The 22,636-nt window shown below is 31.8% G+C and overlaps 3 protein-coding genes, 2 non-coding genes and 1 pseudogene across 5 annotated transcripts; 5 read left to right on the top strand and 1 right to left on the bottom strand.

The window, feature by feature from the left end:
• The first annotated feature begins 1,063 nt into the window (after positions 1 to 1,063).
• LOC110623349 lies at positions 1,064 to 6,457 on the top strand (annotated as a pseudogene).
• Positions 1,522 to 1,618, top strand: LOC122724727. The gene has a single exon (XR_006352180.1). It is a non-coding gene; the product is annotated as a small nucleolar RNA snoR69Y (small nucleolar RNA).
• Positions 1,918 to 2,001, top strand: LOC122724732. Its single transcript, XR_006352185.1, has one exon. It is a non-coding gene; the product is annotated as a small nucleolar RNA snoR53Y (small nucleolar RNA).
• A 1,787-nt stretch (positions 6,458 to 8,244) lies between the features above and the next one.
• Positions 8,245 to 12,426, top strand: LOC110623590 (F-box/LRR-repeat protein 3). The gene is made up of 7 exons (XM_021768584.2): positions 8,245 to 9,287; positions 9,452 to 9,577; positions 9,664 to 9,768; positions 9,862 to 10,261; positions 10,540 to 10,669; positions 10,759 to 11,053; positions 11,873 to 12,426. Exons 1-7 carry the CDS (start codon positions 8,655 to 8,657, stop codon positions 12,116 to 12,118), a joined length of 1,935 nt encoding a protein of 644 aa, XP_021624276.1. The 5' UTR covers positions 8,245 to 8,654; the 3' UTR covers positions 12,119 to 12,426.
• Positions 12,427 to 13,525: 1,099 nt separating this feature from the next.
• Positions 13,526 to 15,347, top strand: LOC110623591 (pectinesterase). The gene is made up of 2 exons (XM_021768585.2): positions 13,526 to 14,540; positions 14,643 to 15,347. Exons 1-2 carry the CDS (start codon positions 13,583 to 13,585, stop codon positions 15,332 to 15,334), a joined length of 1,650 nt encoding a protein of 549 aa, XP_021624277.1. The 5' UTR covers positions 13,526 to 13,582; the 3' UTR covers positions 15,335 to 15,347.
• Positions 15,348 to 18,717: 3,370 nt separating this feature from the next.
• Positions 18,718 to 19,245, bottom strand: LOC110623348 (putative invertase inhibitor). Its single transcript, XM_021768259.1, has one exon. It carries the CDS (start codon positions 19,243 to 19,245, stop codon positions 18,718 to 18,720), a length of 528 nt encoding a protein of 175 aa, XP_021623951.1.
• Positions 19,246 to 22,636: the final 3,391 nt, after the last annotated feature.

The raw sequence follows: 22,636 nt of genomic DNA, 5'->3' as shown, positions 1-22,636 counted from the left end.
TAATCCCCATTTAATTGATGAGGGAAGAAAGGTAATCATATGTCTTATTGGGTTACGTTTATGATCACACACCTATGTTCTATCCTATATTGTGCAACAAGGCTAGTCTGATTAATCTGTTCGATAAGGATAAAACCTCTCATTGCTTATCAATTAGGTCTTCGACCTTGTTTATGAATATTATAACATCAACGTCTTAGTTAACATGGATAAGGTGACTCCAAATAAAGGACAAAAAAGAAAAAAAAAAGTTTGAAAATGCATGCAACTGTTAGGCTAGATGAAGCATATGAATCACATGGAACATCATATATATATATATATCCCTGAGTTCCACAAGACTTATGCATGATTTTGCCTAAAAATGTTGCTATATTTATATAATTAATTAAAGATTTTCGTTACAAGACAATTCCATATTTCTGAAAAACAAAACAAAGTAAATATATATCACATAGAATAGTTTAGCAATTTTGTGGCAGTAGTTAAGCCTGCTCCTGGATATACAGGCGGTGGATCAAATATGAATTCAAGAATTCATATTTGATCCATCGACTGTAAATGCTCAAGTGGCCTTAAACACTGCCACAGGGAAGAAGAAAGAAAGAAGAACCAAAAAAAAAAAAGTCTTTCAAGCTACATTCTTACCACAGTTAAAGATTTTTTTATCAGAAAAATAAAATTATTTGGACTTTTGAAGTAACTCAAGCTGTTCAAGTGATATTTTCCTAGGTTTCAGCACCAAAAAAAATTTCAGATGAATTAAATATTATAAAAAATTATTTTTCATTATTCATTTACTCAACCATTAAAAATTATATCGTAACACGAGTCAAAACACTAAATACTGCTCTCAATTATTGCTGAATATAGCTATATACAGACAAGAGCCACTAGATTTTGAGTTTCAGGGAGCTTTCAATTTCTTGGGCTAGTAATCCTCTGTGCTGGTCATGGAAAACCCACGTGCCCCACAACCAATCAAGGTGTGCACAGAAATTATATTCTGAAGTTGGCTTAAGATATGCCCAGAACTTGAAAGATCTCACTATGTTTTTATTTTCCTGGTCTTTGTTTCTCAGATTCTCAGAAGTAGCTGAACTCGGAACCATTTCTTGGCTCCATATCAATGGAAAGTTCAACACCTTGATGCTATCTCCAAGAATTGATTGTGGGCTTATTTCATTTTCAATGTGCTCGTCTGGAGGAGAAAACAAGGGAGTGAAGATGGGCTGAAAGGAGGTGGCTGGTGGGCACTTGAAATTTTCGAACTTTTTGAAGAGGGGTAGATTTACAATTAATGGCAAAGTTTAGGGGTATAGTTGGAAATACAATATTATTATACCCTAACCCTAGCCGCTATTTGCCCCTTTATAAAGCCCTGTCCCCAGATTCTTCAATCTTCATTTTAGTCTCCTTGTACATTTTTTCAGCAACAGTTCTTTTTATCAATCTCATATATTTCATTTCTGTTTTCTTCTATTTGTAAAACAATGTTGTATGGTTGAATTCTTTTCTTCCTTTAGCTAGGATGATAAATGTTTTAATCCCAGCTCATTATGAGACCTTTTTCAAGGTCTGGGAATTTAATTTATCCAACATTTATCTGAGCTTTCTCTCTTTTTTTTTTCTTGTAATTATGATTCTTTGTTTATTATTTCTTAATTTATTTCAGATGTTTGATTTAGTTTGAATAGACTTGGTGATGGGTTACTTCTTTAATTCTGAATTGCAGAATCTGTGCTAATTTCAGATTTCATAATACCTTGTGGGTGAGTGAAGATAAATGATGATTTTCATGTCTCTGCTTGTTGTAGTGGGTCTCTTTCTAATCTTACAGAAGAACATTAATTTAGCAGCTCTGTTCTAGGACACAGCAATTCTGCTTTTGAAGCTAGTTGATTCTCTTGTTTTGTTGTTCCCAATGATGCTTCTTTGTGAACCATGCTAATGCTGATCATTGTATGACTGAGATCACTCTCTCTACTTGCTGAGGGAACCAAGTTTCATTATTCATTTTGTTTAATTGCATTGTATTGAGTTTGGAAGCCTAACTGGCCATGTTCTTTGATTGTATTTATTCTGAATTGAATTTGGAGTTTTCATGCATTGGTTTTTGGAGATTAGTTTCCGTTCTATCTATAAGAGAAATTGTCAATGGTTAGGTCAATTTATGTTCTATTATGCTAAATTTATACTACACTGTTTCTCTAATTTCTGTTCTGTGCTCAATTGTTGTATGATAGAACTACAATATGCTTTGTGAGCTTTCATCTTTAGATGTATAAAGACTTGGATTGCATATGGGTTTTAGGGTTCATGTACACTATGTGATGGACCTAGACAAGAAAAAAGTCTATAATTGTTTATTTAATCATGTTAGTCCATTTTTTATTGATTCTTTTTTTTTTCTTTTCTTGTGTGGATTAATATAGGAAAATTGTGCATGTTTCTTGATATACCTTTGGTTTCATAAAAGCTAAAGATTTAGATAGGAATTTTCCATTTTAATAGATCACTAGGTTCAAATAATTAGGTCAAGATTAATTAAGCTTTTTCTGAAGTTGGGTTGGTTTGATGGACTGTTACCAACCCTTTTTAGGCATTTCATTGTTATAGGTAGGGAACTGATGTAATGCTCTGTTTGGGAACTTTCTTTTAGAAAGGAAGGATAATAAAGAGTAGTGTAAAGAATGTTGTTTCTTTATTGTATTTTTGTCTCATTGAAAGAAAATTATAATAAAATTTTTATTTTATTTTAGTAAATTTAGAGAAAATACAATTTCCGTTGCAATTTTTTATTCAATTATATTTGAAAATAATAAGAGAAAATAAAAGGAATTCACTAGGTAAACTATTTTCCATCTTCAAATTGTTTTTTTTTTTTTTTTTCCATTTCATTCTTAATATTTTAGATTATTTTACAGTTTAATTTTTATGATTATTTATATTGCAATCCTTTTTATTATTAGAAATTGCTTGTGAATGATTAGAAATCAATTAAAATATAGAAAACTAATTTAATTGTTTTTCATCAATTTCTTAATACCATTCAAGATTACATTTAAATAGAAACAAGGGACCAGCCCTAAAAGCGATAAATCAGAGGAGTCCAAGCCTAAAGAGATTAAGCCCATTCCCAAACAAACTCCAACCTAAAAAATATTTGGAAGGTTGTCCACGTCATATAATTTGATCATCATCAACATCATATAATGAACAGCTAGCTGAAAAGGAATCTTGTCCATGTCACATGTGGGCCATGCTTGTCAGTGATTCGCCAATAGTGACCTGGACACCTGCAGAGTGGCTCCTTTTCATTTTGTTTTAGTTTAGGTGGGCCCTCAATCACCCTCTACGTATATATTTATATATTTAAAATTTGACCAATTATATTATATAATATTATCAGTATACTGACGCAGTGTCTACTATATTCATCTTTTAAATATTTGATAAATGATTAATTTTTTTTATATATTCTAATTATTTGTTCACCGAATAATTTTTTTGGATGATTTAGTGAATTTCTATAATGATTTTGTATTAATTATAATTGTAATAGTATATAACAAAAAGTTTATATGAATAATTTTATTTTAATTATTAATATAATATGTTTTACAAAAATTTTGTGGATGACACACCAGGTGGGTTTTCAATTCCTTCACCATTAATTCGTTCTCTGAGCTAAAGCTCAAGGGTGAATTTGTTATTTTTCTCTGTTTGTTCTTGTGTGTTGATTGAGGTCTTGTCTTGCTTTTGTGCCTCTTTTTGAGTATAATACTTTTTCTTTTGTGATGGGAAATATTGCCAGAGTTACCCAACTGTGTATGCTGAGGATGTGAAAGAGATGGATGGTGAAGTATTGGGGAAGATTGGAGGGATTTGGGAGACAGTGAAAGAAAAAGAGGTAGAAGAGACAAAGAAAGTAGGGGAATATGCCTTTGATCAACCATATGAGAAAGCTGGTGGGACCATAGAGTTTCATGGGCTCACTCCGGTTAAGCCACCAGTTTAATGGGAGGTCTCTGATTCAGATGTTAATACCAAATACAAATCCTTGCTTCCAAGGTTTCTACTAGAGGTAAGATTTACTACTCTCATTCTTTAATATGATTTTAATGCAAGCAATGAGTTTGGAGTGGTTTTTATGACCAAGTTTATGTTGAAAATGGTTTGAACTGTTTTGGTGAGAGTGCATACATCATAGCGAAGCAATTTATTCTCATAGGAACATGCTTTATTTGGCAAGTTCTTAGGAGAAGCCAAGGACAATGAAACTCAAGCTCCTTAAGAATACGAAATAAATTGCATAAACAGTAAAAAAATTGTCTCATAATTGATATTTTCATTGAAATTGAATGATTTTGTAAGGAAAGACAGTAGAAGAATGGTGCTAGCTAGAATTGCTAAAATCGTCTAGTCATAGTTTTCAGCTTGTGCTTAGTTTAGGCTGACCGCCTAATAGAAATAGGAAGCAGTCCTGACCATTAATTTCCCATGAATCTTAATGCCTTGCATATTGAATCTGTAAAATTATAATTCAGGTGTATGTTTTTGTGAGGCTCAAATCTAGAATGAGTATAAAAGCAGTGCCAGATGATAATAAAAACAACTTTCTTCGTAAGATGCCACAGGGAGATGAAAATTGACAAACCTATGTCCAATTTCTCCGTGGATTCATGGAAGAAAGCTTCTCATCTCTATTGTGAGTTTGGTACAAAAGGACTAATGCTTGAGCTTCACAAATATGGTGGTGGGTGCTTTCAAACAAACAAAGCAGAAGACACTGCTGCGTTACTTTGGAATGATTTACTAAGAGCACATGCGTTCTTTCAATGGAAAGAGAACTTGGTAAACAGATGAGGGTCATTGTTTCAATAACCCCACCAGTTCAAGCATCATACTTGTTGAAATGTGTTCCAGACAAAGTCTGATTCAGGATCTATGCTATCAGATGTGATTCTGAGAATGAATCATTACAAGCCTTAAGCAGGCCAGTGGCTATCACGAACCGTTCTTGATCATGCAGGGAGAGAATGTTTCGTAGTTCGAATAAGGTAACCATGAACAAGTTTTGGTCAAAATATTCCGTGGTTTTGGATGATTAGACCATGTGATAAATTCTTGTTCATGACTGATAAAATAGAATTTGGATTGAATTGCAGAGTGGGAGGAGGGTTTTGGAGGAGAGGAGGTGAAACCCCATCAGCAGTGAAATGGGAGGATAGGATCATAGAGGTACGCGAAGGTTCATGGTCATATGTGGCTGGTTCAATTGGGAGAGCACCTGGTAATTTGTTGTTTGTGTAGTCAATTGCTATCGACGATCATTGTTTTTTTCTTTTTGGATCCTGCATTCTTTGAGAAGCTGATTCAGTAGTGTTGTTGCTGTCTAGTACAGAGAAAGTAGTTGGAACAGCGACACCGAAAGAGCCTCAAGAAAATTGGCAAGCTTCTTGGTGTTTCTCAACAGGAGAAGAACTTTTAGTAAGTTGGCAATCTCCATCAACATTAGTCTGTGACCTGAGGTTTTGTTTAACAAATCAAACATATCCAGATTCAACAGTAAGCTAGATTTCCCTCTTCTCACAAAACATGGAAAATTAATCCAACATTGGATTCCCATAACAAGGCAGCCATATTACTGTCCAGGTGAAGCTGCTGAAAGGAAGGAAAATGGCATATCAAATCAAGAAAACAAGAACAGATAGTGAAAAACAAGAGAAGCAGAAGAAAGAAGTAAATGATAATGAAGATGAAGATGAAGATGAGGAAGGCTTTGTGCCACTTGTTCGATTCACAGAAGATAACCCAACAGGACGAGCAACAGCTCTTCTCAATTGGAAGCTACTGATAGTTGAAGTATTACCAGAAGAGGATGCAGTTCTAGCAATTCTGCTATGCATCTCAATCCTAAGGAGCGTATCAGAATTGAGAAAACAAGACATGGGAAACTTGCTAATTAGGAGGAGACTAAAAGAAGCAAAATTTGGAAGCAGAGATTGGGGTTCTGTGATACTTGATCCATCTTCATATTCATCATCAATTTCTTCACCATACCTTGAACCCTGGTATTGGAATCCCAAGGCTGTGATTACATCATAGAGAGGGCCTAATGTAACAAGGCAACCTGCTACTACTTATTCTCCAATAGAAGGTGGTGATAAGTTGTACAAACGTGGGATTATTACATGACGCAATTTCATGCAAGAAAATTTTCAGTTATAAATCATGTAGGCATAATCTCAGTTGGGCTTTCTCAAGCTTCTTGGAACTGAAAAGGGCTTCATTTATATCTGGCATCCAATGGTGGCCCATAGGGAACAAAGTGAAGATCACCTTGAATAAGATCTGGTTCTTGGTAGGGCATAATCCACCTTCCATCATGTAATAATATTTTATTCGGTTTTCATTAGTGCATGGTTAGAATGGTAATTATATTTTGACTATACTTTCTAAGATTATGTCAAAAAAATCTTTAAAAAAATGGTGAAACTCGATCTCAAATTCTAAAATATATGGCTTGATCATCTAATTTGGATGAATTAAATTAATATATAAATATATAAATCTCATTTATTTTGTATGCACAACAACTATAATAATTGTAATTGAAATATAATATGGGTTTTATTTATTTATTTATTTTATATGCTTTTATTACAATGATTTTATGTTGTATTCATCATATCTTCTATTCATATAGATATGCTTAAGCAATATAAGAATAAGCAAAAGAATGAAAAAGCAGTGCAAGTGGAAGAATATTCTAAATTTCCTTCCAATAGGGAGCGGTGGATTTCAAATTCTATGTCAAGCAGATATCATGTGGCTTTAACTTTCAATAAATGCCATTGACTTTTCCCCAAAACAAATATTAGCTTCTTGCATCTTCTTGAATAAGATGTGTGGAATCACTAAGAGATTATCATACTTAAATAAGATATGTCATTTAATTAAATTTTAAAAAATAGCAACCAATTAACTAATATTTAATAAATATTAAAGGTTAAATAATTATTTACTCTTTAAAAAAATTATAATGATGTATCTTTATTTTTTAAAAAGTAATTTTATTTTTGTAAATTGCAACTGAAATTTGAGTCCCTCATATTAATAGTTTTTTAGTTTAATATTTTAAATTTCACATCTAAATTTAATTTGATAAGTTTTTATGAATTTATTAGTAAAATTATAAATTTAAAAAGAAAATGTTGTGGGCTCCACTGCCCATCATCCCATTCACTACCACGTCAACATTGAACGGAGATAGGTACGGTTCTTGCACGTCCCTTTGGTCCCACAAAACGCACCGTACACTATCAGTGAATTTAAAGAGGAAAAGGAAAAAGATAATCATACGGCTTTCGTAGCAGGTGCGGTACAGTCAGGCGTACACCTTTTTCGCCTCTTAGTTTTTATCCGCTCTTCTGTTCCACTCTCTATATCATATACGCACTACCTTTTTTGCGTACCACGTGTCCTTTCAGCCAATCAAGTGACCATCTTACGCCACTGGATCATCTTTGGAAAGCTTAATCATTGCATCTCCTTGTCTGAGTTCCCTAAATGCCCCTCTGCTTTGAATTTCATATTATTTTATAATATATTCCTCACTCATTCCGTGGGTAAATTAACATTAAGTTTCTCCATTTTTATAAAATTAATAAATTCGTTATTATTTTAAAATTATTCATTTTTTTATTCATAAATTTTAATTTTTTTTATTAAAAAACTATTAATTATTTTAAATTATTTATAACTTTTAATTAAATATTTTCAATTATGTGTATTATTTAATTTTTTAATTTTAAATATTTATATTATTTAATTTTTTAATTTTAAATATTTACATTATTTAATTTTTATAATAAATATAAAATAAATTAATTAACAATTTTAATAAAAAATTAAAAAAAATTCAATTCTATGAATTATAAAACATTTAAATTGAATGATTTAAAATAAAAATAAATTAATAAAAAATAAAAATAAAATAATAAATTTTAAAAATTTTAAAGATCCAATAGTAATTTCCCTCTAATTAAATTCAAAGGGAGGCAAGAATAAATTGATCTGATCTCTTTCTAAAATAAATCAATTGATCTGCCTTAGCTGCCAATAGCCTCCGTTTTATTATTATTATATTTAAGGACAATTTGGTCTTTTTGTGACCAGGAGAAATGACATTTGGATTTTCTAAGCCCAGATTAGCAATTGTTAGAACCATCTGCGATTAGTCTATTGCCACGTAATACAAAAGTCAAACTGGAAAAGCATCCTATCCTGGTCATGCATACACCATATAATTAAATGCCTCTATCGTTTGTTCCTCCTCATCTCTCTTTCGCTTTAACTCGACCATTTCTGCAACTGCAACACCTAACGAGTTTAGATTTCCTCATCTTGTAAATCGGTCTCCGAAACAATGAATCGGATCCATACGACTGGTGTCGGCCTGTCTCGGACACTCCCACGGCGCACCCACCATCCTCTCCTCCACCTCCGCCTCCTCTTCTTGTTCGTTCCCACCTGAAGAAAAAAAAAAGCCCATAAACCTTAATTTCCTCAAATCAGGAAAGAGAGGAAACTTTATTATTTTTTTGACCCATTTGAAAAAATATATTTAAAAAAAAAGAAAAAATCCAATGTCTTCTGAATCCATGCTTTCGGTCTTAACGGAGGATTTACTCGTTCGGATCAATGACAATCTCAGTGACAACTCAGATCGCAAAACATGGCGACTCGTTTGCAAAGAATTCCTCCGAGTCGACTCACTAACTCGTAAAACTCTCCGAGTCCTCCGCATCGAGTTCTTATCAGCTCTTATCCGAAAGTATTGTAACATTGATACTCTGGACCTCTCTGTGTGTCCAAGTATTGACGATGGGATGGTGTCTCTGCTGCTGAGTGGTGAGTCAGAGGGTTGGCCGCGGTGGAAGGTGAAATCTTTGAACTTAAGTAGGGCCACCGGGTTGAAATTTTCGGGGCTGGAGATGCTGATACGCGCTTGCCCATTTCTGGAACGGCTTGACGTGTCGTATTGTTGTGCGTTCGGAGACAGGGAGGCAGCGGCAATATCGGGTGCTGGAGGGTTGAGGGAGCTGAAGATGGATAAGTGCTTGGGAGTAAGTGATGTTGGGCTGGCGAAGATAGCTGTGCGATGCGGAAGATTGGAGAGGCTAAGCTTGAAGTGGTGCATGGAGATATCTGATCTGGGTGTTGATCTTTTGTGCAAGAAGTGCCTCGAATTGAAGTATCTTGATGTGTCCTATCTCAAGGTTTGAAGCCTACTTTATTTTTTACCCATTTTGGGAAGCAATAAAATGCTGGATTTGGACACGTTTCGTTTTCCTTGAAGTTGTCTTGGCACATTAATTAATATTGCCTGTGTGATGTGTCGAGTTTTGAGACGAAATTTGATACGTGTTTAGGATGACTTCAGGTGACAAGTGAATCACTTCGTTCTATTGCTTCTTTGCCAAAGCTGGAGGTTTTGGCTATGGTGTCCTGCCCTTTGGTGGATGATCTTGGAGTGCAATTTCTTGAAAATGCTTGCCCTTTACTACAGGTATGATATTTTCATGTAGTGGGGTGAAATCGGAACCATCTTGCTGTAAATAGGTAACCAGATTAAATTGTTTGAGATAACTGCAGGAAATTGATGTATCAAGGTGTGAGCGTTTGACCTCGTCCAGCTTAATTTCCATAATTAGAGGACACAGTGGACTTAGACAGATAAGAGCTGCTTACTGCTTTTCTGTAAGTAATCATGGGAATCTGATGGATGTTTGGCTATAACTATATTGTTTTCGATTTGATGAGCCAAGTTTGGTTTTTTTTTTTTGTCTTTAGGAACTTTCCCCTGCTCTTCTCCACTACTTGAAGGATTTGAAGAATATGAGCTCGATAATAATTAATGGGGCTCGTGTTTCAGACTCTATTTTCATGACCATGAGTAGATATTGCAGGCCTTTGGCTGAAATTGGGTTGAGCAAATGTATAGGGGTGACCAACATGGGCATCATTCAGCTTGTTTCTGGCTGTATCAATTTGAAGATCATCAGTTTAATATGTTGTCATTCCATAACTGATGCTGCAATTTCTGCTATAGCAGACTCCTGTAGGAACCTTGTGTGCCTGAAGTTAGAGTCTTGTGATATGATCACTGAGAAAGGTATTGAACAGCTTGGCTCACGTTGCTTGCTGCTTGAGGACCTTGATCTTACTGATTGTTCTGGCATAGATGACAGAGGTATCCTATGGCATTTTTGTGGCCTTATTATTCCTTAATTTGATTTTATATCGCTATTTTTTTTTTGGAGTTTTTGGTTATTGATATGGAATTGGTCTTAGAGATGAACGGCAAGGATGAATCCTTATAGCCAACCCTAACCAGTTGGGTTTAAGCTTAATCGTATATTTTTTCTTTGCAGTTTCAGGTTCTCAAAATGGAGTTTTTCATCTGTTACTGACAAAAATTGCGTCATCTTCTCTTAATTTGCATTGACTGTAGATGCTTTTTTCTTGCAGCACTTGAATGCCTCTCCAGATGTTCAAGACTCGTATGCTTGAAATTAGGACTGTGCACAAACATATCAGACAAAGGACTGTTTTATATTGCTTCTAATTGTTCAAAGCTTCAGGAACTAGATTTATACCGGTAATGTAAAGCCCTGTAATAGAGTTGGTAACGTTTCAAATGTTTTTAGTTGGTAGAAAATGAGTGTGTTCTTTCTTTTGTGGATTCAGCTGTACTGGTATTGGAGATGATGGAGTAGCTGCTTTGTCGAGTGGTTGCAAGAAGTTGAAAAAGCTCAACTTGTCATACTGCAATAATATTACTGATAGAGGGATAAAAATACTTGGCTATTTGGAGGAGCTCTCTGATCTGGAATTGAGAGGACTTGGCAAAATCACCAGTGTAGGTTTGACAGCCTTTGCAGCAAAGTGTGGGACACTAGCAGATTTGGACTTGAAGCATTGTTGGAATATCGATGATATGGGATTTTGTGCGCTCGCCTATTACTCACGGAACTTGCGACAGGTATTGAATTCAGTTAATCGAAATATGTTTCTGCTGAAATTTTTTAAAATGCTAAACTTTTGAAGTAGGAGTAGAACTACAAAATTTAGTTTCTGTATCTATGGGGTAACATAAAATGAGAAATACTACTTTGGAGGAACTTCGACTGCAATCCCACAAAAAAATCATTTGATGCTGCTGGGCAGCTTCAATGTGCAAGGTTTACCGAGCCAACAGAGTCATGAAGCTCAAAATCATATCCAGATCATTGAGATCTTCAGCCCTGCCAAATTCAGCACTCTTCATCTGATTAAGTTTTAAAATGGATGAAGGTGAATGTCAAGCGGTTTATGACAGAAAGACTAGATGTCATTTAGTTGTCATTTATTGTGGGGAAGCAAAACAGTAAGAACATGTTAAAAATACTTTTACAATAATTAGAATTTATATATCACTGGCACCTGGCCCCCTATGTCCTTGAGAAGCTCTGCCACTGATGTGGCTCTAGATCTAGCAAGCACTGTCCACCTGTTACCCTACATAACTAGAAAAATGTAGATTTGTTTCTGTCACCACTAGGGTTATGAACTTATGATCGTGCCTTTTAAATCTTTGCCATTGAAAGAGTTGAGCACCATTCCTCATCTTAAATTCCTCTATCTATAGATGCTATAAGAACGGTGAACTTGAAACATGCTATAAGAAAATGGAGCTTTATACCATTTTCTATGCTTTCTGTGTTGTTTTGTTCTATTTCTTTTCTGTAGCTATGTGTTGGTAGGAGTTGGCTTGATTCTAGGTTGATGCAAAAACATTGAAACTCTTTGATGATGGTGGCAGATAAACTTGAGTTATTGCAATATATCGGACCTGGCATTGTGCATGATGATGGGAAATCTGACACGACTGCAAGACGCAAAACTGGTGCTTCTTAAAAATGTGACATTGATGGGGTTTGAACTTGCACTTAGGGCTTGCTGTGTTCGGATCAAAAAGGTTAAGTTAGATAGTGCTCTCAGGTATATGTTAACAGAGGAAATGCTGGGGATTTTGCATGCCAGAGGTTGCACAATCAGATGGGATTAGAAACGTAGATGCTGAACACGGGCGTGGACTTGTATTTATCCAATGGAGTTTTCAATGAGTTTTCTTCTTTCCTAATTTATCTTCTTCATCTTCTTTTTGAACATTGTCAAAGGACATGCTTGCATGTCTTGTAATAAAGTATAATTAAATAGTTGAAGATTGGTTCATTGCTTTAAGGTTGAGGGAGGCTGGCTCATAATCTCTGATTTGGCCATGCAGATTAAATCAGCATTTTGTGAAAGAGTATGTAATAAGTTGAAGTTGATGGAATAATAGGTATGCTCAAGATGACATGCTTGCCTGTAAAATCTCATCTCCCAATCAAGTATGAAGATAGACTTGACAATAACTTTGACTGGTGTAGTTAAAATCATAAATTTTGTTGGGTCTTCTATCTTTATTTCTATTGTTTAATTATTTTATTAAATACAAAACTCAGAAGCCGGCAAATTCCTTAAAAATTTAGGACACTCCACAGTTGACTTTATTAAACTATTATCTTATTATCAAGTCTCAAACTTTACATAATGCTATTCCATAATTATTCAATATGCTCTTAATGCCAACCACGTTTTGTTTTGTTTTGTTTTTCCCAATTATAATTACTCAATTATTCCTTCGCTTTGAGCAAAAGCCTTTCTTACACATTTATATGAAATTTTTAAAAGTTAAAATTTCTAAATTTGGATAATTAAGATAGATTAATACATTGACATATATCTGGCCTAATTAAGAACGTTGACTTTCATTTTCCTAACATATTCATGCATTCTAACTCCTCCATCAATCTTAAATCCTAAAATATTTAAGATGTCTATCTCCACCATTTCTTTTATGTTTACACAACCCACTATTTAAATTTAAAGTAAAATTATATTTTAAAAAATCTTACATCTCTATCTCCTCCCAAGTAAAATGTTAAAAAAGTTGGGTGAGTTAAACTTAAAAGCTTTAAATTCAATTTTGATAAAAGTTATTATCGGGTTAAGCAGACAACTACTACAAGTAGCTAGATTTTAATTTTTATTTGAAAATAACATCATCAGTGGTGGAGCTTTATTTAGTTTCTATATAATTTTTAAAGTATATAAAATAACTCAATGAAAAGATTTATCACATTAAATTTTATTGTATATACTTACGGTAATAGTGTTAAAATTCGACATTTTAGTTAGATTTTTAAAAATATAAAATTATTTATTGTTTTTTCTTTATAATACGAAATATAAATTATTTTTTAAAAGAACTTTATATTATAATATTACACCTTACCAATAATATCTCAGAATCCATGGATTCTTATATTCCTCCCTCACGTATTTCGGAGCACGAAGGGAATTAGTGGTGAAGGTATATTAAGGTCGACCAAACGCGCTTTTGCTTCATCTCTCTATATATACTCTTAAAATAACTCAAAAATTCTCATTATCCAAAATCTTTCTCATCATCAGCTACTCCATAACCATGGCTTCCAAGTTTTCTGCCATTCCCCTTCTTCTCATACTCTTCTTCTCCCTCTCCCATGCACGCTTCTCACCCATCTTCACTTCTCCAGAAACTCTTTGCAATTCCACGCCTCACCCTTCCTTCTGCAAATCCTCTTTACCATACAACAATCCTGGAACCATCCATGATTATGCCAAGGTTTCCATTTCTCAGTCATTGACAAATGCAAGAAACTTTCTTTCACTCGTTCAATACTACTTGACACTTCCCTCTACTTCCTATGAGTCCACCATTCGAGCTCTTGAAGATTGCCAGTTCCTAGCTCAGCTGAACATAGACTCATTATCTTATGCATTTGAAACTATTGATAATTCTTATGATCTTCCAGGGTCACATAGTGATGATTTATTAACCTTGCTTAGTGCCACTTTAACGAACGTGGAAACTTGCCTGGATGGCCTTCAATCCACCGCATCAGCTTCAAGTATCTTAAAGGCCTTCTCTGCACCTCTTTCTAATGGCACTCAGTGTTACAGTGTCTCCCTCTCTCTTTTTCGCGGTGGTTGGGTTCCTAAGACAGCAGAAGGTAGATTGTTAACAGAAAGAAAGAGCATAAACTTCCCCAACTTTGAAAAGGGTGCCAGAAAGTTCTTGCCTTTACAGTCTACAAATGGAAGAAAACTCCTTGAAAGATTTACAGATGGTGTTTCAGTGAGCAAAATGGTGGTGGTGAATCCGTATGGAAATGGAGATTTTGCTACTATAACCGACGCTGTGAATTCTGCGCCTAATAACACAGGTAGCGGCGACGGATATTTTGTCATTTACGTAGTTGCTGGGGTTTATAACGAGTATGTTTCTATTCCAAAGAACAAGAAATATTTGATGATGATCGGAGACGGCATTAACCAGACTATCATCACCGGCAACAGGAGTGTCGTTGATGGCTGGACTACATTCAATTCTTCAACATTTGGTAAGCTAAAACTCCACATTTCTCATGAGCTATTCGCACTAAAGTCTGACATGTCCGATATATTCTTACATTAAGCAACCTAACATTAAATTTCTGGTGCAGCTGTCGTCGGGAAAGGATTTGTTGCAGTGAACATAACATTTCAGAACACAGCAGGAGCTATTAAGCATCAAGCAGTAGCAGTTAGAAATGGAGCTGATTTATCTGCATTCTACAACTGCAGCTTTGAAGGGTATCAAGACACCTTATATACTCATTCTCTCAGGCAATTCTACAGGGACTGCGAGATATACGGCACCATAGATTACATATTCGGCAACGCCGCAGTCGTCTTCCAGAACTGCAAGATTTATTCGAGACTTCCCTTAAGTGGCCAGTTCAATACAGTGACTGCACAAGGCAGAACCGATCCTAACCAAAACACAGGCACTTCAATACAAAATTGCTCTATATTAGCAGCTGAGGACTTGGCCTCAAGCAATGGCACTACAAAATCTTACCTGGGGAGGCCATGGAAGGAGTATTCAAGAACAGTTGTGATGCAATCTTTCATTGATAGCTTGATTGATCCTTCTGGTTGGGCTCCATGGTCTGGAGATTTTGCACTTGATACACTTTATTATGCAGAATTTGATAATACTGGTCCAGGATCAAAAACTACTGAAAGAGTTACGTGGCCTGGTTATCATTTGATCAATGCCACCGACGCGGCTAACTTCACCGTTTCCAACTTCACACAAGGAGATGTCTGGTTGCCGGCGACCGGAGTGCCCTATTTTGATGGTTTGCTGTGAATTAAATTTTCTACACGAGTTACTTTTTTTTTTTTATTTTAAATTTTTCTTAAAGTGTTATATGTATTATTTGAATCTTAAAATAAGCACTTGATTGTTGAGAATTGTCATAAAATTATTTAAATTTGTTTTATGAAAGATTATATTATGATATTAATTATATTCGTATATATGCACACGTTCAAATCCACGTCGGTCATGTGGAAATTAAAATTCTGAGAGCAAATTAATTAGAAGAAAGATTTTATGATAATAGGAAAAAATATGCATGTAAATCGGTGAAGGCAAAATTGCATTTGAGAGGCTTTTAAGGGAAGTGAGACCAAGTATATATATATATATATATATATATAAACATATTGTGTCTAAAATAAATTATAGAGAAATGGAAGAGTGTTATTTATGTATTTATATTAAGTGACACATTTAAATTTATATATTTGTGTTAAGTAATATATTTAATATATTTTATTTTTATTTTAAATTATATTTTTATATTTAATAATATCACAAATTAATATGTTCATAATAAATACAATTTATTATTTTTATAGTTACAATTTATATATAATTTTTATGGATAACTTTTTAATTTTTTATAAAATTTTTAATATAATATATTAATTTGTAATTAAAATAAATTAAAATTAGCTATGTTTTTAAAATAATTAATGAAAAATTAATACATATTTATTATTTTAACTATAAAATTAAAAAATAATATATTCAAATTTATAATACAATCTTTCTAATTATATTTCTATTTATCGATATATATATATATATATATTATTAGACTTTAAAATAAATTGATAAATAATTGATAAGTATCAATGTTAAATTTATATACCAGAGATTGACGAGTAACACGGTTAATCTTATATATTTACGACACGCATATATATTTATAATTTTTTTATATATTTATAATTTTAATTTTATATAAAATAAAAATTAATATATATATATAATAAATATAATTTATCATTTTTTTAATCACCTTTTGATTTTCTATCACTTTCTAATATAATAAATATAATTTTTATTATATTTATTATCACACATTTTGATATTGTATTATTTTTTAATATATTAAATTATTAATATTATAATAAAAATTTTATTATATTTTTATTATTAAAAAAATTATTATATTTTTTATTTTAATAATAAAGAAAATGTCAAAAATATATTTATAACCTTATAGCAATAATTTTATAACAAAGGACTATATAAAATTTTGTTACTATTTCACAGTATTATTATTTATTTATTTGACAATTTTATAATATCATAGTTAATATAATTTAATTATAAATGCTTTATATAGTGTTAATAATTTTATAGAATAAATATATACAATCAATTAAAATTATTAAAAAAAATATTAATTGTGATAAAAATATAAAATAATTAAAGAATTAATAGAATTAATTATATAAAATATTATTAAATTAAATTTTTATTTAATTCAAATAATTATAAAAAATTAATAAATATAAATATTTAAAGCATAATAAAAAGTAAAATTGTGATTTTAATACTCTAAATCAAGTATTATAAATATTAAACAATCAAATTATTAAATTTAAATTATTACAATTTATTATATTAATAATTATAATAATTTTAGTTTCATTCACTTTTTATAAAAATATAATCTTCGTTATTTCTTTTATATAAAACTCACTAGTACAATCTCTATTCTATATTCTGTGTATTTCTTTATCTAACTCTCTTTTTTATTTTCAAATAATTCCTGTGTTGAAATTTTTTTACTATTATTTATTTTAGTATTCAGCATGGGATGCATAGTTACACAACTCTTAATAGCTAACTCAATTCTGTTGACTAAATTAGAGTTGGACGATGAGTCATTTGTATGTTTTGGAGAGATCATTTTATTCTTTATGGCTGGTCCTGACCATTTAATTCTATTTGATACGCACACTTACCTTTACCTCTAAAAAGAGTGTATCACAATTAGAAATCAAGAGAGAAAGAGAGTTTTCTGTAAATGATGGTTAAAAATGAGAAAGAAGAGAAGAAATTTATATTTCTCGATTTTTATTTTCAAGTTTGATATTTATTTTTCTCTCAAATTTCTTTCTCTTTTGTCAATATAATCTCATGTTCTGAGATGCGTTTGTTAAGTTTATATTCTACATAAACTTTAGTTTCTAATTTGTATTTTTGATATTCTGTTTTTTGAGTTGTTTCTGTCTAATTTTAAATATCTATTTTCTATTTTTGAATATCTAATTTCAGTTCTAAACATCTATTTTCTGTTTTAAATCGAACCTGTTATCAAGGCTTCTAAATTTTTTATTTTCATTTCAATGACGGTTTTAAAGCCTCCTTTTGATTTTTCAACATGATATCTAATCCAAAATGATCTTTGAGGGCATGTTTCAATGTTTTTGTGACTGTTTTTCAAGTTTCTTATTTTCCTTCATTTTCATTTACTTTCTAATTTGAAAAGTTATGAAAGATTAATTTTTCTATCTACTTTTAAACATTCAGATACTTTGAAGGGTTTGTTCTTTATCTACTTTCAAAGTTTTAGAAGATTTGAAAGGTTGAGATTTTTTTATCTACATTCAAAATTCAAGAGCTTTTGAAAGGTATGTTATTTATATATTTTCAAAGTTTCAAGAAATTTGAAAGGTTGATTTCTTTAATTTTTTGTCAATTTATCTATTTTTCTGGTACCATTGATCGATATTTGCCTAAAAAAAACTAAATTTTAATTCAAAAAACTAAAAACCATTCCGCCTTTCCTTGTGTTGATATCATTAATGAACAACAAATTTTTCCTCCTCATCTCTTCACTAATACATGCTAATTTCCTAGGATTATAGATATCACAGATTTTTTTTTTAACACTTCTTTAATGTTGTAAAGAAAGAAAAATCAAGGAAAATATAATATTACTAATTATCATAATACCAAATTAATATAATTATATATTTCTTCTACTTAAAACTAATTGAAAATTATAAGAAAATAAAATTAAGTGAAGAAAAGCACAAGAGATTTAGCTTTTTCTATATAATTTTATAAAATTTGAGAATTTTCATAATATTGTCATTTCCTTCAAATTGCAATTAAATAATAAAAAATAAGTTATTTTTTAAAATAATTATTTTTCATGGACGAGTTATTTTTCACAAACCATTTTTATATATGAGTTATAAAATTTTGTAAAGAATAATGATTGTGAACATTTTTATACATGACTGAGAAAATAAGATGTGGAAAGAATTTGATTAAAATAAGCGAAAGAAATTTTAAATTAAAACTAAATTATTTTTAATGGAATTCCTCATATTACATTACTGTCTTAAGAGGATAAGATCCGTACATGTAGATAAACAAATAGGCTAGCTTGTAGCCAAGATTTTTACTATTGCTAAAGAAATTTCGCAAAGCTGGCTAAACTTAAGGTTTAAATCAGACAGTGGAGATACAATCCCTTTTTCTTCTTTAAATCCATTCTCACAAGTTTCTGAACCTGTGATTGCAGCATTGACCCATGTATTAATATCCTTAAAAGCTTTAAAATCCAAAGCTACCATGGAATCTTCAAGCTGATCAGTTGCATCTATGTAAATTTCAGAGCAATCTGAGAGGCATTGCTTGATGAATTCATCTGAACTTGTGTTCAACAATGAGGAAATTTGCATGTGCATTGCAGTTCCATTTAAAGATGCCATTTTTAGTGCAAATTTTGCTAAGTCTTGCACATCTTTTACATCTGTTTCTGGGGCTGATCCTAGAACTGAAATGCATAGGTCTAAAAATGAGGTTTTTTCACAAGTATTAGTTACTAAATATGAGATTTGGTGAGTAGGAATTGCAAGAACAATGAAGAAGAAGAAGAAGAAGAAGTAGTAGTTTGAGAAAGACATTTATTTTAACAGAATTTTTATCTGTTGATATTGTTTAGATAAAAGTTTAAATGGCCTCCGATATTTTAAAGGGTATTTGTCTATTTTTGAAAATGGATTTATATGGTTAACCTCTCATCAACGATAAAACAGCTTGACCATCCAATGGAAACTCGCTTTAATGGTCTGCAAATTATATATTGAATTAGTTTTACCAGCTAGGATATACAGCAAATCAATTAAAACGTCAAAAAAAAAAAAAATACAAAGTTTACCTATTTATAAATAGAGGATGGTAATTAAAAAAATAATTAAATTATTAAAATTATAGTAAATTAATTCTTTATTGACAGGAAAAGAAATTTATAAAAGTAATTTACATATAATAAAAATAGGATAAAGTTAAAAAATTTAATTAATGTTCTTAAAATAACAAATAAATTGGAGGAGAATATCGGTATCAAATTTTTTATTTAAATTTTTTTAATAACTTTTTTCTTTAAATATTTTGATAGCTTGCAATATCAATTAAATCTAAGTATATGATTTTGACAATTAAAAACAATGCTATTAACAGTTATTTCAAATAACTATCCAATACCTTTTCATCCTATTAGTAAAAAATATATTTAATTAATGAGAGAGAAAATATAATAAATATTTTTCTATTAATAGACAATTACTTTGAAAAATGACTGCTATTAGTTTGACAATACCTACCCTTTTGCCTTGTTTAACTGTAGTTAAGATTTCTATGTATCGATCATTACCATCCAAAAGCTTTTTCCTAATGTGTATGCTCTTTGACTAATTTTAAGCTCAATTTGCTACTTGTAATAGTTTGAGTATGAGTCCACGATACCATCTTTTCCCACATTTTCCTAACAACCAAACAGGTATTTGTGGCTAAAATGAGCAAAAAAGGCCAAATCTAGCAAAATTCTCATACAACAAGTACAATCCCATCTTATTTTTAAATATATTCTCTAAAAAAAATCAACAAATTACTTACTAGTGATATATAATTTAAGTTTTTTCCCATCTTAATTATCTCACTTTTTCATTAGTAGACTCATAGAGAATTACTGAAATTGAATTAATTAGGTGAGATAAAGGTATAATTTAGTTAAATTAAAAGCTATTTGACTATAATTTAAGTGATTTATTTATTTATTTAATTACTATATAAAAACTTTAAGTGATAGATAAAAATAAATAGATGGGATATTTTCTAATATATACCATCTTCTTAAGTTTTCTTTCAAAAATAAAATCTGCATTGATAAAAAGCCTCAGCGGTAAATATAAAAATAAAAGATTTTAAACATCTTAGCCCAAAAACTAACGCAGCTCACCGAAACCCAAACAGATTAAACTCCGCCTAAGAACCAAGCCCAAAATCCAATTCTAATCTAAGCTAGTTTTGCAAGAGGAAGAGGGTGACCGCGTCTTCACCTCCCTGTCGATCCATCATCCTGGATCTTTCCTTAATTAGAAATGGCGTACAATGCAGAAAGAGAACACTAAATCATTTGATCATTAAGATTGACTTATAAAAGCTAATAAACTTTTAGTTCAATACCTCTATTTCATAGTGGTAAGACCCATGTGATGTTACATCTGCAGTTTGCATTTATATTCATGTTCTCAATTTCAACTGCCAACAGCCTACCTAGGAAACCCAACACGCAATTTTCTAAACTAGACTGAAAAGCACATTGATTCTTATTTAATGCCGTTTAATGCTACTCTCTACTACTCATCAGTCACCATAGTTTATCTCCTATCAATAAGATCATGCGGGGTATTTGATAGAGCATATTTTAGTCCATATTATCATGATCTTATTGATATTTATTTATACATTTTCTACCTAATTTTATGGTTTTAATCATGTTTTGCAGATATTAGGTGTAAAGAGATAATATGGAGAAAATGCTCTTAAAACTGCTAAAAAGTGCAAAATATAAAAAGTGCCAAAAAAGAAAAGTTTTTAAATATGAAAAGTGCTAAATAAGGAAAGTTTTCTGATAAGGAAAGTGCCAGAAAAGGAAAGCGCAATCAACAGATTCTTTGAAATTCAAATTGCAGATTCTTCTTTCCTTATTCAAAGGTGAAGCCAATTATGGAAAGTGTCAAATAAGGAAAGTTTTCAGAAAAGGAAAGTTTTCAGAAAAGGAAAGTCCTCAAATAAGGGAAGTGCAGAAGCAAAAAGCAAATAAGGAAAGTTCAGTCAGAAGATTATTTGAAATTCAAATCGCAGATCTTTCTTTCCTTATTCAAAGATGTGCACACACTGCAGCAGTCATATCTTCCTATTTAGGCAGCAAGATATCATGAAGACGCACTTGCCTCTTCTTCATTCAGCATTCAAAATTCAAATGAAGGCTCCACCTAAAAAGGAAAGACTGGACAGATTTCTTTCCCTTCTGCATTCAATGACTGCGCTCCACTTCCTCTTTTGCAATCCGCGCGCATCCTTCTTCTGAAGCCTGATCCGCGTGCCTCCTTTCTTCCGGAGAATTTGCAACGCGATTCCTTCCTTTTCAGCACTTTGGGCAACCTCTTCACTAATTAGGAAGCAGGTATGACCTAGGGCAGCACTTTCAACTATAAAAAGACACATAAGGAGCCTCCACACAACCTTTAAGCTCTCCTTGGGAGGCACCTGCGAAATTCACATCTCTTCTTCTACCTTTCTTCTTTTCTTTTATTTTTGATTTTTGTTTCAGCTATGAGTGGCTGAAACCTTTATTCTAGTTGAAGATTAGGTGATACTTTAGTTGTTTTATGGATTGGGAGACTTGATCAAACATTGTTTATCTTTTGTTATTCAGTATTCATACAATCTCATGCTTAATTCCATTGTTGCTTTGTTGTTTTGATCAATATGACCAATTGATTCTTGATTGCAAGGTAATAATATGTTAGTTTGGGTGATTTAAGTCCGTAATTACTTGGATTATTCAAACATAAGAACACTTGGTGTAAAAACCAAGGAAATTATCTGATCTAACAACATCTCATGCGTTTGAGTAGTTAGGATTTGATCTCTCTCTTTCTTCATGCAATTAACAATTGTTTGATACCTAAGGCCCAAGGACGTTCCTTGGCAATTTGTTAATTAGTAATTAATTAGAGGACGTTCCCTAATTGGTTTAATCATAAGGAGAGACATGGTGGTGAGAAGCGTCTTCCATCTCCATAACTAATCTATTGAATCAATCAAAAGAAACTAAGTGTCAATAATCAATCTCAACAACTGAAGTGGATCCAATTCTTCAACTAGAGTTTTCTTATTATTTATTTCTCTTTTATTTTATTATTCGCTTATTTTAATTGCTTTCAGTAATTTATTAATCAAATCAATCTCAAACCCCCCATTTTACTTTTACTGCAATTTATTTTTATT

The sequence above is a fragment of the Manihot esculenta genome, chromosome 9, assembly GCF_001659605.2.
Source record: "Manihot esculenta cultivar AM560-2 chromosome 9, M.esculenta_v8, whole genome shotgun sequence".
Classification (NCBI taxonomy): domain Eukaryota; kingdom Viridiplantae; phylum Streptophyta; class Magnoliopsida; order Malpighiales; family Euphorbiaceae; genus Manihot; species Manihot esculenta.
The sequence above is the reverse complement of the archived record's forward strand: the minus strand, read 5'-3'. Positions and strand labels throughout refer to the sequence as shown.

What these genes read in the sequence shown, in the direction of transcription:
- LOC110623590 (XM_021768584.2), top strand. Translation starts at nt 8,655, where the DNA reads ATGTCTTCTGAATCCATGCTTTCGGTCTTAACGGAGGATTTACTCGTT. An exon ending in ATGCTTGCCCTTTACTACAG is followed by an intron (nt 9,578 to 9,663) that starts GTATGATATTTT and finishes AGATAACTGCAG; the next exon opens with GAAATTGATGTATCAAGGTG. An exon ending in GAGCTGCTTACTGCTTTTCT is followed by an intron (nt 9,769 to 9,861) that starts GTAAGTAATCAT and finishes TTTTGTCTTTAG; the next exon opens with GAACTTTCCCCTGCTCTTCT.
- LOC110623591 (XM_021768585.2), top strand. Translation starts at nt 13,583, where the DNA reads ATGGCTTCCAAGTTTTCTGCCATTCCCCTTCTTCTCATACTCTTCTTC. An exon ending in ATTCAATTCTTCAACATTTG is followed by an intron (nt 14,541 to 14,642) that starts GTAAGCTAAAAC and finishes TTTCTGGTGCAG; the next exon opens with CTGTCGTCGGGAAAGGATTT.
- LOC110623348 (XM_021768259.1), bottom strand. Translation starts at nt 19,245, where the DNA reads ATGTCTTTCTCAAACTACTACTTCTTCTTCTTCTTCTTCTTCATTGTT.